Below are 18,134 nucleotides of genomic sequence, written 5' to 3'. Positions count from 1 at the left end.
GTATATTATATTATAATATAATATATTATATACTTATATAAATATATAATTATACATTAATTATGTTAATATAATTATATTTAATTAATATAAATATTAATATTTATATTATGAACATAATATAAATATTATAATATGATATAATAATAAATAATATAAATAAATATATAAAATATATAAGAATAAATAATATAAATAATTTAATTAATATAATTATTAATTATATTTAAGTGATTAATATTAAATAAATATATAATAATTATATATTTATATAATATAAATATTATATGACTTATATAAATATATACTTATATACTTATATAAATATATAAGTATAGTGGTCAGAATTAATAAGCCAGTGTTGATGCATTATTAACAGAAGTCAGTACTTTATTAAAATTTCTTTGTTTTTCTTTAATGTCCTTTTTCGGTTCTAGGATCCCATCCAGGATGTCATAATATTTTTAGTCTGCAAGTTACATTTGTAAACAATGAGTCTGGTTGTATGTAGAATATTAAAAGAGGTAAATCTGAACTCAGGAATTAGAAAATCATTGTACCCCCCCCTCAAAAAAAGTACATAGTTGCATATCTCACAGTTGTTTATCTGTAAATCTAAACTCTGAAAACTGTGAAAAACTAACTCATTTGTGGCCCAACCTAGCTTGACCTGGATTTAATGTGCATATTCCTTCATTTATTTGAAAAAATATATTAATAAGTTTGATTCTGGAGTGCTACCCCACGCCCCTATGAGGCATTTTGGAACATACCTTTCCAAAATTTGAAAAATTGTGAATTTTAAAATCATGCTGCCTCAAGGATTTCAGAAAAAGAATTATGACTCAGGGTATGCAGGATAAGGCCGTATATTAGGGTTGTATTGAACAAGCAGACAGAAAGCACTATGCCATAGTCACAGAAGAGGAAAAAAAAAAATTAACAGTAGTTTGGACAGCTAAACAGCAAAAGGATGAAGTTTCCAAAGTGTTTTTGACACTCGGACATCACTGTGCATAGGAGAGCATGCGTGTTTGTAAATAAGGAATTACAGATGTGATTGTCTTAAGAAAGTATTCTTTCCTCAATGCTTATGCAGTCTAGGATGCTTGATACATTCTCCTAATATGAAGAAAGTTAAAGAAAAAGGTACTAACTTGGGAAAATGTGCCATTTAATAAATCCTTATACTTCTTTACTTTTAAAAATCAAGTAATTGTAATGATATTTTATAATCAGAAAACATAGGGATTTAGATCTCATCTATGATTTTAATCCTGAACTCTCAATTTAAATATTTTAAAAATGGATAATTTTTAAACAGATTAGTTTTGTTAGTAAGTCAGGTTACAGGGATGTACTTGTTAATGAGAAAAGTGTTAATAAAATTCACCTGGGGAGCTTCCTGATTGGTTAAAATTAAGAATTGCAGGAAGAAGAGAGTATATGAGAATCTTTAAAGAATGTTGTCAATTTTCTTTAGAGGCCAAGCTTCTTATTACATGATCTGGTTTTTGTGTTGTTGTTTTTTGTTTTTTTTTTTTTAACTAACTAGATTTTCATTTACACATGGCTTGTATTAGAACTAATAGTGATGGTTCATGTCAATCGAATATCTGCTATTTTTTTAAATTTGTATGTAAAATACGACTTTGTATCATACTCGAACTTCTATGGAAGTATGGAGAACCTGTTATTTGTTATACACCCCCTCCCTAATATTGGCAGTATTCCATAGTTTGGTCTTGCTCAGAGAGATTTTTAACTTCGATTTAATGGATTGTTACCATTGTAAACTTTTTTCTTCCTTGCCAGGTAATAGTGTTGTTGTGAATTCTTAAATAATGTCTTTTCCTGAATATTTGCAAATGTGGTCATGAAAAGTAATTTCATCCCGGGCCCTTGTATTTCATGTGCTGAAGAAAGGCTTAGCCTGCTTTTGATTGAGACTTTCTCCATTTTATTGAGCGGTGGTGTTCGGGGCTTGGACTGAATTGCACGGCATAAGAAAGGAGCAGTGAGCATTTGATGAAAGCAGATAATAAAATGCATCAATTGTGTCAGCCCCTCGTTGCAGTCACATCTGGCTTACTGTCAGGGTCCCATTAGATGCCTGTGGTTTTATGTGCCAAAAATAATATGCTCTGTAGTTAATGGAACCAGAATATTTGCAGTTTGATTAAAAAAAAATATCATCTTATTTTCTTTCAGATCTTTGTCAGGCTTAAATTTCATCTCTGAGCTGCCATGTCTCTTTAAAATTTTACGACTGAGAGATCAATTGTTCTTTTGATCTGTTTTGTTTTTTTTCCCCTCTTTTCCCTTATTCCAGTGACTCCAGCAGTCTCAGCAGCACTGATGCTGGCTTATTTACCAATGATGAGGGAAGACAAGGTACTGAAATGCTTATTCTTTTTTTTTTTTAATTCCTTCGGGAAAAATGTCTTCAAAGTTGTGCTTGTTACTAGTTACTTCCTAAGTTGATGACAGCAATCCGCTCACCACACACATACCTACTTAGTGGACTGGGCTTTAGTTCTTTTTTTTTTTCTTTTTTCCCTTAAAGATTTTTTATCTGTTTGATGGACAGAGATCACAAGTAGGCAGAAAGGCAGGGAGAGAGAGGGGGAAGCAGGACTCCCTGTTGAGCAGAGATCCCAATGTGGTCCTCCATCCCAGGACCCCAGGATCACAACCCGAGCCGAAGGCAGAAGCTTCAACTCACTGAGCCACCCAGGCGCCCCTTTAGTTCTTTTTGATACTAGGAAGGGTATCCTGTCTTCCTAACCTAAAGTAATCGATTATCTCCAAAAGCTAGTATGTGGAGCTAATAATATTAAGGGAGGATTATCTTCCTTAAGAAAGCTTTGCATACCTCAGTCTTTACAATTTTGTCTCTTCTCAAGTTCCCAAGACATTGGTTCTGATTCTCCACCTGATTCCAAATGCATTTAATACTGTTTAAGCATTAATAAAGGTGGATTTACAAGTCATTTGTCATTTTTATTCAGCCGTGACATTTATTCATCCTCCCTAGTTTGTAAGTAATTAGACAGTTTCATGAATTCAATATTGTAAACTGTTACACAGTCGTGTCTTACAACTTAGATCTTTTACATCTTTGAAGTTCCGTGAAGCTTTTCACAGTTTCGGAAGGCATTATTTTGAAACTATCTATTAGGGAAGAAAATAGAAAAAACCTTAATAAGAGGACAGGAGGCACTCTACAAATGTTATCTGCCTTTCTTGAGAATCTTTAGAGGAAAGCAGTAAGTTCTAAGGGGGAAAAAAACCCCCAAGATTTATAGTTTTAAATTATAGTCTAATGATAGGAAGAAAAAAAAGAAATGATAGCCACTTAGGCTTTTTTTTCCCATAGTCTGTTCATTCCTTTTGGTAGGGATAAAATAAATGATCATTCATTTTGGCTTACTTAGAAACCCATATATATTCTGTTTTAAAGACCATAGACTTTGTAAAGTTAAGAGACTTTGCTGAAATATGCTAGAACCTCAGAGCTCAGAGTGAATTTGACTACCTTGATAATATACCTAAATTCTTGTTTAAATAAATGAGCCTGCTCAAAGTTACTACAAATGTTGCATTTCGTAATGAAAGGAAATGAAAAAACTTTTGGACAAGCCTGTCCATATTTGAAAAGCTTCAAATGGTTTAAGATAATATACCAGCATTTATTATGAGCTTATTATGTTTTACATTTCTAAGTGCCTTTTTTTCCCCCTCATTCAGTTTACTTTAGATTTTATATTATTCTTAAGAAAACCCTGGGAGATTCTTTTTTGGGAGGTATGGTGAAACCTATAGGCTCATAGAGTCGAGCTACCTTCCCCAGTGTCGCAGAACACTGCAATTCTCACTGGTCTGACTGACTTCAGAACTCAGGTTCTTAATCTTTAGCTGTTTTATCTCCCTATTAAAAACAAAGTTGTGTATCACATCAAAAATAAAATAATCTCATTTTTTCTGTAATAACGTCTCAAATGGAGTTAAGATCTAGGGTAGTTTAAAGTGACTCCCTTTTCTTGTACCTATACCTGTTCTAGGAAATTTTAATGTAATTCTCAGTAAAAGTACTAAATATTTATGTGCTTTGTAAAGTACCTTTTTTTAAAAAAATTAATTTTTATTAAATCCTCAATTGAAATAAACTGGTGGCTTTGGTTTTCCAAATGCTTTAAACTTTTCACTCCCTCATAATTTGAAGTACGGCTCTTTCCCATAAAGCCATTTCCAGTTGAAGTTTTGGGTTTTTTCTAGTTTGCTTTTAAAAATGTTTGTAGCAAGAGATTTTGGAAATCAGAAATCTCTTTCTGTAAAAGGGAAAACTTTATGGCAATTGTGATGACCCTCTTAAAAACCAGAATTAGAATCATGAAGACTCCACAAGTCTTCATAAGAATCTTCTTATGCCTTCTTCTGTATTTTCCCCCCTTATCCGTGTTCTAAAAACAAAATACTCTTGATTCACATTTTGTTTTAAAAACAAAATACTATCGATTCACCAGTACATTTTGAACTGAATTTGAAATGGATCATTTCTCCGTGGTTGCACTCGTGGATATTCCCAAAAGTCCAACTTACTATGGATAGTGTTTTGCTTTAAAAATACCTTGCTTGTCATAGTCCAGTATAGTTTCTTTGTAAACTCTGTGGTATTGTCACTTTTCATTTAAAATCAACTTTTTCACAACTATTTCTTAATGAACTTAATCAGATTAATTTCATTTAGTCACATCTGTTCATGATGGTTTCCCCTTTTACACTCCATACAAATCATGAAATTAAGCAAATTTTATACCATTATCAGCTGCAGAGAATGGGTTCTATAGTTTTATACTTTTAATTCTCTGTAGGAGATTAAGGCTTGTTTTTCTTTAATTTGGAAAAAGTAGTAACTTAAATGGATTCCTCTACAGTTTTGGCCTTAGAATTAACCAGTATTACGGTTTTTCACATTTCTTAATTGGTTCTAAAACATAACAGCTTATGTTTTTGTTGATGGCAGTTCTTGTTGTGGTGTTAAAAAACTTTTTTGTGAAGCTGTGGTGTAGAATAAGTTTTCTGTATTGATTATGTAAATGTTTAACAGATAAAAACAAGAACCCCAATTAAAATTAATTTTTTAGATATATAATAAATAATTTTTTAATATGTGTGCCCCGTGCAGTATTTAGACATATTAAAAATTTTGTGCGGGTATTATATATTTATACGAAAAATCCTTTTTCTGAAATTCAGATTTAATTGCTATCTTGCATTTTTTAAATCTGATAACTCTGTGTATTTGGATAATAAAACTGAATCTTTGGGGGATTTCTTGTATTTGCACAGGTGACGATGAGCAGAGTGACTGGTTTTATGAGAAGGAATCAGGTGGAGCGTGTGGCATCACTGGAGTTGTGCCCTGGTGGGAAAAGGAAGATGCTGCCGAGCTGGACAAAAATTTACCAGATCCTGTCTTTGAAAGTATCTTAACTGGTTCTTTCCCTCTAATGTCGCATCCGGGAAGAAGAGGTCAGTAGCACTTGCTGACTGCTGAATATGGTGGACTTAGAGTGCATCTAGGAATATCCACTGAAAGAGGATAGGCTAAAATGGAAATGAAAGCGTCTTAGCACAAGATGCTATAAAGACATACGTCAGATGGTAATTCATCTACTGTATTACTCACGCATTCTAATTGTTAGAAAGGTTGACTTGCCTCCTTGCTAGGACCATTGTGAAAATGTTGAAATGTTATAAAGGTAAATTAGGAGGAAAGAAAAGCCCTGAATAATACCCTAATTCTTAAATAATCCATAGTTAGGTGCTAACCTCATTAGAGCCCTTCCAGGCGTTGCTTCAGATCTGTTGAAGTGTGTTTTGCGTTTTCCCCACTACTGTTCAGGATGTTTCCTTCCTCAGACTTATCTTGAATTCTGTACAGATAGGAACAGTGATCATAGAATCTCCTAAATTGAGGACTTTGATTTTCCAGGTTTTCAAGCTAGACTCAGTCGCCTTCATGGAATGCCTTCCAAGAACATTAAAAAATCAGGAGGGACCACAACTTCAATGGTAGGCATGCTTTTTTGTTTAATTGTCATGTTTGGAAATGTATCCATTTCTATGGAATAAAAAGCCACATCCTCATCCTTTATTCATATTCTAATGTTATACTTAAAAATAATCCATTTTTTTGTAGGCTACAAACTGGACCAGTGAGATTCCCCTATAAACCAAATCTTCTAATGCTAATAAATTAGTTACGTTTTGAACATCTGGGGAATGGCATTCGAGGGAACCTGGCTCCTGTCCTCTTCCCCTGGAGGAGTATCACTGAAGTGAGAGCCTCTTTGATGAAAAGATGGGGCTGTTTTTGCTGGAGGACTGGTATTCTTCCTTTAGTCAGAAGTGAACGTGGTTGGGGAGGCTTTCTAGGGATCTAGGTTGGCCCAGGGTGGGTAGAACTACTGTAAATTTTATATATTTTTCTCTTTATGATTTTTTTTTACATTGAATCCATTTATGTATTACTTGCTTTGCCAAAATGCTAACAACAGCTAGAAAATTGAAAACTTCCAGATCTCACATAAGTATTAATGTTTATATTGTGACTGGTTAAGAACCAATTTTTACATATCTGACTGTTGTAAATAAACATGATGCATTGACATTTATGGCTCATTTTTAGAGAAGTCTTATATAACCAGCATTATTTAATATATTTGCATTTTACTCAGGGTATTTTAACAAGGGCTAAGATGAGTAGTAGGTAAGGTTGATAATCTTTACTAGAATTTCTGTTTTGTTCAGTTTGCTTTCTACTTGGAAAATCTGCTCTGTATTGCAAACCCATTGTATTTTATAGTATAGTGTTCATTGTACTACAAAAAGATCATCCTAGTTTTAAGCTAACCACAGTGATGACTAGTCTGTGCTAGTAGAATCATTTGCTATTACTTTTTAAATTATCTGCTTTGTCTGATACCTGAAACCACTCAGAATTATCATTTTGGCTTCGAGCTTATAGAAATCATGTGAAAGCTGGTATTTTAACTAATACTGTATGCCTCTGAATCATATTGTCATGTTTAAAAGTGAGACCTGCTTGCACACCCTTGGCAGACCATACGGGTCAACCGTGAGTGTCAGAAATACTGCATGAGCTCGTTTTCACAAGCAGAGGGGAAAATGTAACATTTCTATTGATGGTATAATTTAGACACTCTACAACGTTCAGACCATTTGAATTCTTCAAAATGGTATATTAAAATGATGAGTATTTTTTATAAGTTCCAATCATTGATGAAAACTGTGATTTAATACATGTATTTTTATATTGTTGTATGGATTAATTGTTAATTCAGCATTTAATGGCTAACTTAAATAATGATGATTGGGAAAGAAACTTAAAGTTGACATTTCTTTTACCTAAAGGTATTACAGTCTGAAAGATTTCAGAAAATGTATTAAGCAGAAAGTATGTGACATCTTTTAGATTGCTTGTCTAAACTGGAGAGCTTAAATTTGATAAAGTGCAACTTTGAGTATCTTTACCTTTGCATATTTAAAGTGATATTTTAGAGGTACAGTAATGTGGTGTTTGCTCATTGTAAGTAAGCTTTTTTGTGCTATGTCTTTTGGAGTAAAAAAATCATGATTTTCTTTTTCTGAATTACATAAATGCTTTTATTTTATTTTGTATAATGACTGTCTTTGAGATCTGAATAAGTCACTTTAAAACCTTGGCCTATGAACTTTGCCTTACCAATCATGAATCTAGATGAATGCTATCTAGTTCTTGGTTCAGTTTTACCTATTTTTATTTTTGGTTCACTGCTTGCTTGAGCATAGCTGGGATTTGTAGCCCATTTTCTAGGCTTATTGCAATCTCACTGTGCTATTTTATAGAAGCTATTACATCTGATAGGCTAGCTTCATGGTATTGATGATACATGGCTTAACCATAGTAAAAGCTGCCTTCCCTCTCTAAATTGTAAAAAGGTGATTAAGTTTCACTTGATGGAGATATACTATATATGTGTGTTTATCATGGAACTAGTGCATTAGGCCATAAACTGTTTTCCTGGTCTACATTTTCTTGTATTCAAATTTTACTGAAGACAATGGGCTCCTTCAGGTTTTCTTTCTTTCAATCCTGAATTGTCCTTGTTTGGATTTTTAAGTACTGTAATTTTTTTTTTTTTCAATAAAATATCTGACTTGGACAAGAAAGGTAAGAGTTCCAATTTGTGCTGATATTCTTAAATTCCTGCGAAGTGTTGTTGTTGTTATTGTTGTTGGTCATACTGTCTAGACTGTATGTAACAGTCTAGTCTTAAAAATCATAATCTCCCAGAATGGTCATATTTAGATAGTACCCATGACATCAAGGAATAAGAATGAAATTTAACTCCTTAGATTATCACACTGGAAAGCCAGATTGCTTTGAAGAGACATTAATTTTCTGAGTAAAGTCAAACACATGTAGCTACAACCCATGAAACCCAATGGCAACAAAAGTTTTCTTTCTCGAACGCAGATGAATAATGACTACACAGATTTAGTGATTATCTTTGAAGGAAATGAAAGAAGAACCTCTTATACTGAAATATAAATGGATACATTCTTTGGGGGTAAAGTTTTCAGTTGGATTTTTTTAACGTTCACCATAGGTATGTCCTATAAAGTCATCCTGAACACTAATTAGCAAATACTGAACTGTTGCTCCTAAGGGAAATGCCAGGCTAGGTTCCTGTGAGCCTCTGGTCATGACATTTTTTATCAGTCAATCAGTACATAACCTTGTCTTACGCGTCTTTGTGTCTAAAAACACCTTACTTAATACATATTGTTGATGCATTAATATTGAACTCATGACCAACAGCCCAATAACCCATGCCTGAACAAACCCATGCTGATCTAACACATGCATTTCTCCTTAAGGCACATCATGGCCCTCTTAACGCTTAGGAACCGGTGTCAGGATTTTAGCCCTGTGCTTGGGATTTTAGCCCTATGCTTGGGGTTCATTTAAAACAATGAATTGCCAACACAAAACTGAAAAATGTGGCACCAAATAAACCACAAAAGGATACTTGTTTACACTGTTAGAGCTGAAACAGTGATGCTTACTACATGCCATACTTTAGTCGGGAATGCACACGTGCACCAGGGGATAAATTTTCACTGCTCCTGAACGACCCTAGAAGCACTACAAGAACTGACTTGAGAGCGGCGCACCGGGCTGGCTCAGTCAGTGGAGCATGCGACTCTTAATCTCAGGGGTGTAAGTTTGAGCCCCATGTTGGATAGAGAGATGACTTAAATTTTTTAAAAAAATTGATTTGGGAAAAAAAAAATTGATTTGGGGGTTACAAATACATGTTAGTGAGTAGGTAAATTTGTACATGTGGAACTAATAGTAATGAGGATCAGCTCTGTTTAGTTTTGTCAAGGGCAAAGTGGTCTTACAAAAAGGTTAGAGGTTTTGAAGTCTGGACTTGGTGAGTCCCCACTCTAGGTCTTCTTTTTACTTTTAATGACAACTTTGAACCTTATCTTCTCTTTCTCTTAAATAGAGACAGTATTTAATCTGTAGAAGTATTATCAGGATTAAATGAGATTATATGTACATCATAGGTCCAGAACCATTTTGTTACATAGTATATACTAAATAAATGATAGTTACTGTTATTATCAGATATGCTAAATACCGAATCTCATTACGGGTCAAAATGCAGAATCTTAAGTTTTTCAGATCTTATATATGATACACCTTTATTTTTAATATTTAAAGTGCTTTATATTGCAATCTTTTATGTTACCTTTATACTTCATTTATATTTGAGCCAGCCTTTGTCTTTAATATGGTGTGTAAAGAATAGTTTTGAATGAATCTTAGATGACAGCCACTGCATTAAGTCTTAAGCCCTAATTACAGATTAAAAACTGTTCTAAATACCTCTCCCTAACTAACTTTCAATTACTAGGCCGTTCATTTGCAGAAAGACTTACACTGTTTAGGAAGTTTTGGTCCAGAGTTACCTGATTCTTAAAAATAATTTTGCCCATATACGAGGGGTGAATGCAGTACCAGTTCTGAGAATTTAATGTTGAAAAAAATTAATTACTGCTGTACTTCTGTTAGAATAACACACTGGTTTATTGGAGCCCAGCTAGTGAGCCTCTAATATTTACCCCTTATAGGAGAATTAAGCTAATGATCATTAATTCTGAGCAATATTCTGGGGCCATTATCCAGGAGATGTAGTATTTCCAGTATTTCCAGAATCTCCTGTATTTCCAGAATTTTTGCATCAAGTACAATTTGGAGTGAATAATCCTCAGAATAATGATCCATCAGAGAATCTGTTCTGGGATATGGTACTTATAAAGTGAATCCAGTTACCCTGACTTAACCATAGCCAAGATAGCCTAACCCTAAGCATCCTAATTGTTTCCTATAGGTGAGAGATTTTTTCTTTTTAAAGTTTTTAAACTGATGGTCTTAAAACAAGTGTTAACATTCAAATTGAGTGGTCTGTTAAAAAATCAGGAAATAAATGACTCCGTTTAAAACATAGTACCTAAAATCCAATGTTAATATTACATTAGGAATTACACCTAAAGGTTATAAGTCTTTTTTTTTTTAATTTTATCATCATTTAGGTCCATTTTTTGTTTGTTTGTTTGTTTTGGTTTGGGTTTTGTTTTTGTTTTTGTTTTTGTTTTGTATAGATGAAATGAGAACAACTATAGTGGTGATGGTAGTGGTTATTCTCTCAAAGAAAATGAATCTGATTTATACATGGTTCTCAAGTTAAATATCTGAAAAAAAAGTGAACATTAACCCTTAATTTAAATTGTCATTCTGTACAAGTAAGCATACCATTATATTCAACAATGAAATAGCCCTCAAAATAATTTATATCTGTTTAGAATCTTGAGTTATTTCATTGTGTGAGAGAAGGAAATACTGAGTATATATTCTTTCTCTGAAGTATATCATGAAAGACAGACCAGATTTCATAAGTGTCATATTGATAATGATAATGATACTATAATGACGTACTCTGTAAGTCTTGCTCAACCTTTGTTTTATTGTTTCTTAGGATACTGGAGTGGGAATATGTAGTCTGATCTACAGCCTTTTACAACAGAAGGGCCATTTTAAACGGATTTGGTTTAAATAAGGGAGCTATATGAACTTTTCTCTTAGACTAGTCTAAGAAGTATTATGATAGAAAACAAATTTAAAATGATTTTTAAAAAATACATAGGATATGTGTCATCAATTGTACTCTTGACCATGTGCTAATCATCTAATATTTTTCAGAGGAATTTAATAACTAAGTGCTTAATTATAATCTCTGTGAATTATTTGTTTGCATCCTTTAACCATTTTTAGATACTATGCAGAATCCAAGAATATATATTTAGAATTTTCTTATATTCTAAATATATATTATATATCATATATATTCTAATCTATTACTATGTATGTTAATAATTTAGTTTTTATCTTATCTCGAAGTCCGCTTCAGATCCAGATTTCATGTGGGAAATTAATACTTTTTTCTTAGAACTTATTTTGGGATAAAGTAGATTTTGTATCATACAGAAGTACTGCTCAGTAGAATTATAATATTTCTTCTACAAAAGACATTTCAATAGTGTCTCTTGTTTGATTTAAAATTCTCTATTTTGGTGTCATTCTTTTTACATTTTACATATGTAAATTTAATACCTATAATATTTGAAAATTTGAATCTAATGATTTTTCATTCTGTTCCACTAAAAGTAATATCAATACTAATATTGATATTTAGTCTTAATCATGTTATACTTTATAAAAAGTGGAATATTTACATATTTAATAGAACAGATTATATTTTTTTATTTATTCAGCAAGAACTTGAATTCTTATTCTGTTCTCCATATTTAGCTTTTAAAATCCATTAGGAAAGAATACAAAACATATTCAATCTTGGTATTTTAATAATGCCAAATTTGACCACTTATAGTTTTTATTTACCTATTTAAATTGTCCTTGCTTTTCTGACTACTTAACCACTAGAATTGGCCTGGTTTCATATCTTGTCATTTGGGTTTGTGATACTTCAGAAATCTGGAACCTAGCAAAGAGAATGTTAGTAATTACTTACAGTGATGCTTACTACATGCCAGACACTATATTTATATATTTTAATTCATTTAATCCTATTAACATTTACAACTTAAACATTTTCAAATTTGTTTTTCCTTTGCTATGGCAAAATTAATGAAATCTGGAAATTTCTTCACTCTGTTGTCATGTTGCTAATAAATATAAATACATTTTCTTCATAAAATAGTTTCATTTCTGGTTACCAAATGCTATCGGAAGTGTGAGTTATTTTGAAAAATCTGCAGCCTTCTTTGCTGTCTTAAAGAATGAACACAATCAAGTTGTGTGCCATAATAGAAATGATAAGTAAAAGAGATACTACTGCTCCCATCACATTAATCACTGGGACCAAATCCTCCATTCCAATCTTTTTCTTTGCTTCTCAGGTAGTATATAGTACCTTATTCTTGGTCTTCAGCATCATCCAGTTCCAGTTTGCTTTCTTTCTCTGTTTCTGCTGTTTTCTCAGCTTATCCTCCATGGTCCCCCGTTATCTCTCCAAACCTGTACAGTGTCCATAGGAGCTGTCACATCTCTGTTTCAACCGTGATGATAGCCTCTGTATTTCTCTTGATCTGCTCCTTTCCTACCCCTTTTTAGTGGAACTTGGGTAAACTTCATACAAGAGGATTTGTTAGCTGGGACTTCAGGTGTGAGTTAGCCCAACTCATTGGGGGGGGGGGGGAATTAGCAGACAGAAAGGCGTGGATGGGCAAGGCTTAAATTTATAAAACAGCATGGAATATTCAGGAAACTGAATCCAGTGCTGCTGTAGTATATATAAGGTATGCTTGTGTGGAGGAGTATATGGTAGACAGGGTTTGTTTGGCAAAGTAGGCAGGAATTAGATCATTTCCAACTCTGGACTATGGGAATGCATGTGAACTGATGTGATGTCAGGGGTCAGGGGAGGGATGGTTAAGCTAATCAGATTTGTCTTAAGAGATCACATGGACAGCAGTATAGAGGGTACATTAAGTGGTTATAAGATTAGGGATCTAGGGTCTGTCCCTGTCCCCCAGTAGATGAGATCCACAGTACACTGAACCCCTATATTTTGTTGGACTCAATAATCTGAATGACTTTTGAGTAGTATCCATTCATTCAAAAAATACTGAGTCTTTACTGTGTTTGAGGTACTGTTCTAGGCCATGGCAGTTAAAGTAGTGAGCAAGGCAGACAAGGTTCCAGGAGCTTATATTTTAATGAGTATAAATAAACTTGGTAAGGAGAGGAGGGTAATTAATAGAAATGGCCATGGAGAAGATTGAACAGGGTGATGTGAACATGAAGGTGATTGGAGGTAATATGATTTGCAGGCTGCAATAATTTTCAGCCTTGGCTAATCTAGTGCTTTCTTCTCGTCACTCTTGTCACAACCTGGGAAAAGAAACAGGGTCTGCATTACTCAAATCTGTGTATTCATGAAGTTGAGGTAGGTCCTAGGCATTACTCCTGTTTCCTGACCAGACTGATCACAGTTTTTAAATGTCACTATAGGTAGGCCTGCACAGGCAAAAGAATGTCATTTTATTTACAAGAAACAATTTTTTAAAAATTTGTTTTTTTTTAATACTAAAAGTTTTCAGGTGCCAAATATTTATGTAGTGTTTGGTTTACTTCTTTGGATTTCATCATGATGTCTGTTTTGAAATTTGATACTGTGGTGTAGTAGTTCTGCTTTTGTGGCCACTTAAATACTGTGCAGGGTGAATAGTTCTGTTCTATTACTTTTTTAAAAGTACATGAACTGCCACGCTTTCTTTTTTTAAATCTTTATTCTTTTTGCCATTTGTGCATAAGTTCTTAGGTTAGCACATTGTTAGTAAAGAAAAATGGCTTATTTAAAAATCAATTTTTAAAATCATTTAAAAGCAAATGATTTTAGAAAATGTCAGGATTATGTTTATCATTTTAAAATTACTCTCTTGTATCCCGAGAAACCTTTGAAATATGTTCTAAAATGTTCTTTCTTTAGATTGGTAACTGTTTGATTCCACAGATGGAGATTCAATACCCCTCTTCCTTATTGCTCTTTAAAATGGTGGTGACATTGCCAGAGTCCCCATTTCAGTTTTCTTGTATCTTTCTTTCTTTTTCTTTTTTTTTTTTTTAACTCAAATTGGAGAAACAGAAATGTTGCAAACATTTCACCTTCTTCAAAGCTTCAACTTTGGTTTTCTGCCTTTTATGTTGCTGATAGAATTATTCTGATGGTCTATAAAACTCAGTTTTCTAATTTGCCTTCAAAGATGTCAGATGCCTTATAGGAGAAAAGTTCAAAATCAATGATGGGTAGAACACTTCCAAATAATATTTAATAAGCACTTTCTATATTGAAGTCACCTGCAAATCCTCCAACTGAAGGTCAGTTTGAACAACTGAGAATTCACAAAGAAGTCCTAAATAGAAGGGGTTCCCTGTACTAGAGTTAGAAAATGCCAAGCGGGTATTTGCTGCCTGTCATCTGGGCAACAGGATTCTGACAAACCAGAGATGCATGCCCACAGGTATTTATAAATATTTTAAGCCAGTAAAACCTGTAAAATTTCTGTTATTAAATGACAGTTGTCTAAAACAACGGCGAGTGCTTCCTGAGGGAATAAAGTAGAAGTTTCATGATCTGTTTGGATGCAAAAGAAGCGATGACTTGAGCCATCCCCAATACAGCATCTTCCTCTTAGAACGTCATACTGAAATCTTGATCATTGGCTGTAGACAGTTCACCATGATAGCGTTGCAGGTGCATTTATCTTTAGGTTGCAACGTAATTGTAGTAATATTTAATAGCAAGCACTTGGTCTTTTTGAGGTCTTCCAGATTTGTATTGAGAAGTACTTCTTTAGAATCTACAGTCTTTAAAAAGTAAACAGTTAATTACTTAGCCTTCCTCCCATTCCATTTCATTTACATGTGTTTTTTATAGACTCTTCTAATTTTTTGATCCACAGAAACACTTTATAAGAGTGTCTTACATCATTTGTTGGGTGAATAAATACGTATCTGTTACATCCAACTCAGAAACTCGGTGTCTTGCCTGTGTGTTTTCAGCCACAGATAACTTGGTTCATTTGTACACACGTCATGAAAGCTCATGATGTCTTTGTTGTGGGAAAGGCAAGGAATACAAAAATAAGTAAGATACACCTTTATCCTCAGTAACTTACTGTTTGCTTAATAAAAATTAACTGGGAAAGACAAGAGAGGGGAGACCTAACATTGGTTAAGAGAAGCAAAACCCAAGTGGTTGTTCATTCTTTAATTTAAATTTTAGTCTATGTGTTCTCTTTAACCCTTCACTCTTCCCACATCTAGCCATGTTGGAATCTTATTTATCTGTCCTGTTAGCCCATTTGTTTCAGTGCTTTAGGGTGGTTACTCATAACATTCCATTTGATAACACATTAGGTCTGTCCCTGGTCTGTCCTCTAGTTTTCCTTCCTCTGAGCTGTATCACATGTAACTCCAAGTAAACGTTTGTTTTTTGTTGTTGTTGTTTGTTTGTTTTTAAAGGTGGTTATGCCCAAACCAAAAAACAGTTTTAACTGCCTTAACCATAAAATCTAGGTTTGTTCCTTTCTACCTTCACTGCTCACGTGGGAACTATAACAGTTTACTCCTTTCCAGATGATCTTATGTTCTCAACACGCCCATGCCTCCTTCAGCTTTCTCCTATTCAGCCACATTCATTCATACTATAGCTTTACTCACAACAGTACATCTCTCTCCTTACTGTTAAATTCATACCCTTCAAGGAAGAGTTGAGATTCTACCTTTTCTTCAAAACCTTCTCCAGCTCGTCATATTTAAGAGATCATTCCATCTTCTGAAATGGCATTACCCCTCCTGTCTCTGTTTTTATTCTTTATTCTGCTTGTGTTTGCATTATATCTACAAGTACATAGAGCACCCCCATGGCAGGAATCCAGCTCAGGCCCATAGGATGTGCTGAATAATTTTGAGAATAATTTTGAGAATAATTTTGAGATTACTGGTTATCACCCTCTGTTTTTTCGGGAGTTTTCCACCGCTGGTTATGAAGCCAGTTCAACCTTAAGTAACATCCTTTCCTACCAAGAGTAGTGTCTAAATTCTTCATGGTTTTTAATTTGTCCTTTTATGTATGTATTCCATGATGTGATGGAGGATGGGATTTCATGTGACAAAGCACAAGAAGAAAGCTGCATTGATGCCTGGTGTGCAGATCCAGGGCTTGTGTACCTTTTGGTTGGAGAATCCTTAGATGTTGCTATTGAGTAGGGATTTCCCTTGGAAATAATCTCCTAATAAGTAATCTCCTGCTTCAGAGGTGGCGGGTGGACAGCGTTGAGTCCACTGGCAACGTTCTAATTGCAAAGCAGAAGACAGGGAGCACTCAGTATGCTGACTTTCACTGAATTCCCCTGACCTAGTAAAGGTTTATTATGTTACCCATCCACTATGGCCTCTTTCTAGTATAACATTTTTATTTTTATTTATCTATTTTTTTAGTTTTCTTCCTTTTTTAGTTTTCTTTTTAAATTCAATTAACAGAGTATATTATTAGTTTCAGAGGTAGAAGTCAGTTGCATATATGAATACCCAGTGTTTATTATAGTTTAGCATATTTACATCATAAATTTTGAGCTTCTTTTGTGCTGTAGGGTAGCAGTAGTAACATGTTAAGATCATGGCTAAGGATTGGGATCAGGGGATCAACTTTTTTTTTTTAATAGACTCCCTGTTTCGAAGGTATCTGGCTCCTCCAATTTCTGAACCTTTCTGAAGTCTGCTGCTTTAGTCAGCTTGCTTTTTGTTGCTACTCTATCCCCACCCATCTGACACTAAAGAAGGATGAATGGCCAGCTTTGATTTTCATGTGTAATTTTGTTGAAGTACCTTATTTGGTGATACCTTCTTTCCTATTCTCTTTGTCCTAGAGCGTGGAATTTTGCCTTTTTACTCTTCTTTCTAAGTCATGTTAGTAGGGCTTTGGGAGGAGCTGAAATCCATGTTTGATCAGTGGGTTATGTGTATTGGCAAGTCTAACCTAGTGTCCTTCTCTTGTAATTTTCATTGTTATAAAAAAAAAAAGTAATAGATGCACAGGTTTTAAAAGTCAAACACAACAAAAAAGTACCGAGTGTCTCCCATGCCCATCTGTGCAAAGATAGCATCTGTTCCTCTGCACCTCAGTGTTTACACTTTAAAAACATGTCAGAAGGATGCCTGGGTGGCTCAGTGGGTTAAGCATCCAACGCTTGGTTTCAGCTCATGTCATGATTTCAGGGTTCCGGGCTCAAGCCCCACATTGGGCTCCACACTCAGTGAGGAGTCTGCTTGAAATTCTCTCCCTCCTCCTCCCTCTCCCTACCACCCCCACTCTCCCTCTCTTTCTCTTTCTCTAAAATAAAATAAATCTTAAAGTCAGAGCGATTGTAAATTATACTTATTTTTCATTCATTTGGCTACATAATATTTCATTGTAATGTATTAATAAATAATTTATTTTTCAGATCAGCTTTTACGTAACTAATATTAAAGGACCGAAATATTTTATTACTATTAGTTATGTTGCCTAACATTTACTGAGTTCTTCTTATTTGCCAGGTGTTGTTTTAATCTCTTTATGTATTTTAATTCATTTAATGTTCATAAAAAGGCTACTGGGGTAAATATTATTCTATCTTCTAAACCAGGAAACAGGGACAAATGGCTTAAATGACTTGTTTAAGGCCACAGCTAGTAATTGGTAGTGTCAGAATATGAACTCTGGCCTCATGGCCAGATCCCCATGGATCCCCAAGCTATACAACCTCTCCTTCAAGAGTAAAAAACATATTTACACTTAAATTTTAGTTTCTCAAAAAATGTCTGGGCCTAATTGGTCAATTTCATGAATATATTGGGCAGGTCAGTCTTGAGTTTGCTTGATTAAGTTGACTGTGTTGAATTGGATCTCTGTTTTATTTTTCAGTATAAT

The 18,134-nt window shown here is 33.9% G+C and overlaps 1 protein-coding gene across 3 annotated transcripts in view; it reads left to right on the top strand.

Annotated features, from left to right (window-relative positions):
• Positions 1 to 18,134, top strand: part of GPATCH2 (G-patch domain containing 2) — a 169,243-nt gene that overhangs the window by 13,756 nt on the left and 137,353 nt on the right. For 2 of the 3 annotated variants that reach the window (XM_032872929.1, XM_032872928.1), the window contains exons 3-5: positions 2,333 to 2,394; positions 5,353 to 5,535; positions 5,999 to 6,078. In XM_032872929.1, coding sequence (XP_032728820.1) covers positions 2,333 to 2,394; positions 5,353 to 5,535; positions 5,999 to 6,078 — 325 coding nt within the window. Of the gene's footprint in view, positions 1 to 2,332; positions 2,395 to 5,352; positions 5,536 to 5,998; positions 6,079 to 6,205; positions 8,239 to 18,134 lie in introns of those variants that run through there. The other variant, XM_032872930.1, reaches the window with a different exon arrangement.

Source organism: Lontra canadensis, unplaced genomic scaffold (genome assembly GCF_010015895.1).
Source record: "Lontra canadensis isolate GAN:19392208 unplaced genomic scaffold, GSC_riverotter_1.0 scaffold46, whole genome shotgun sequence".
In the NCBI taxonomy this organism is placed as follows: Eukaryota; Metazoa; Chordata; class Mammalia; order Carnivora; family Mustelidae; genus Lontra; species Lontra canadensis.
Note: the sequence above shows the minus strand (reverse complement) of the source record. Positions and strands in the feature narration are given on the sequence as shown.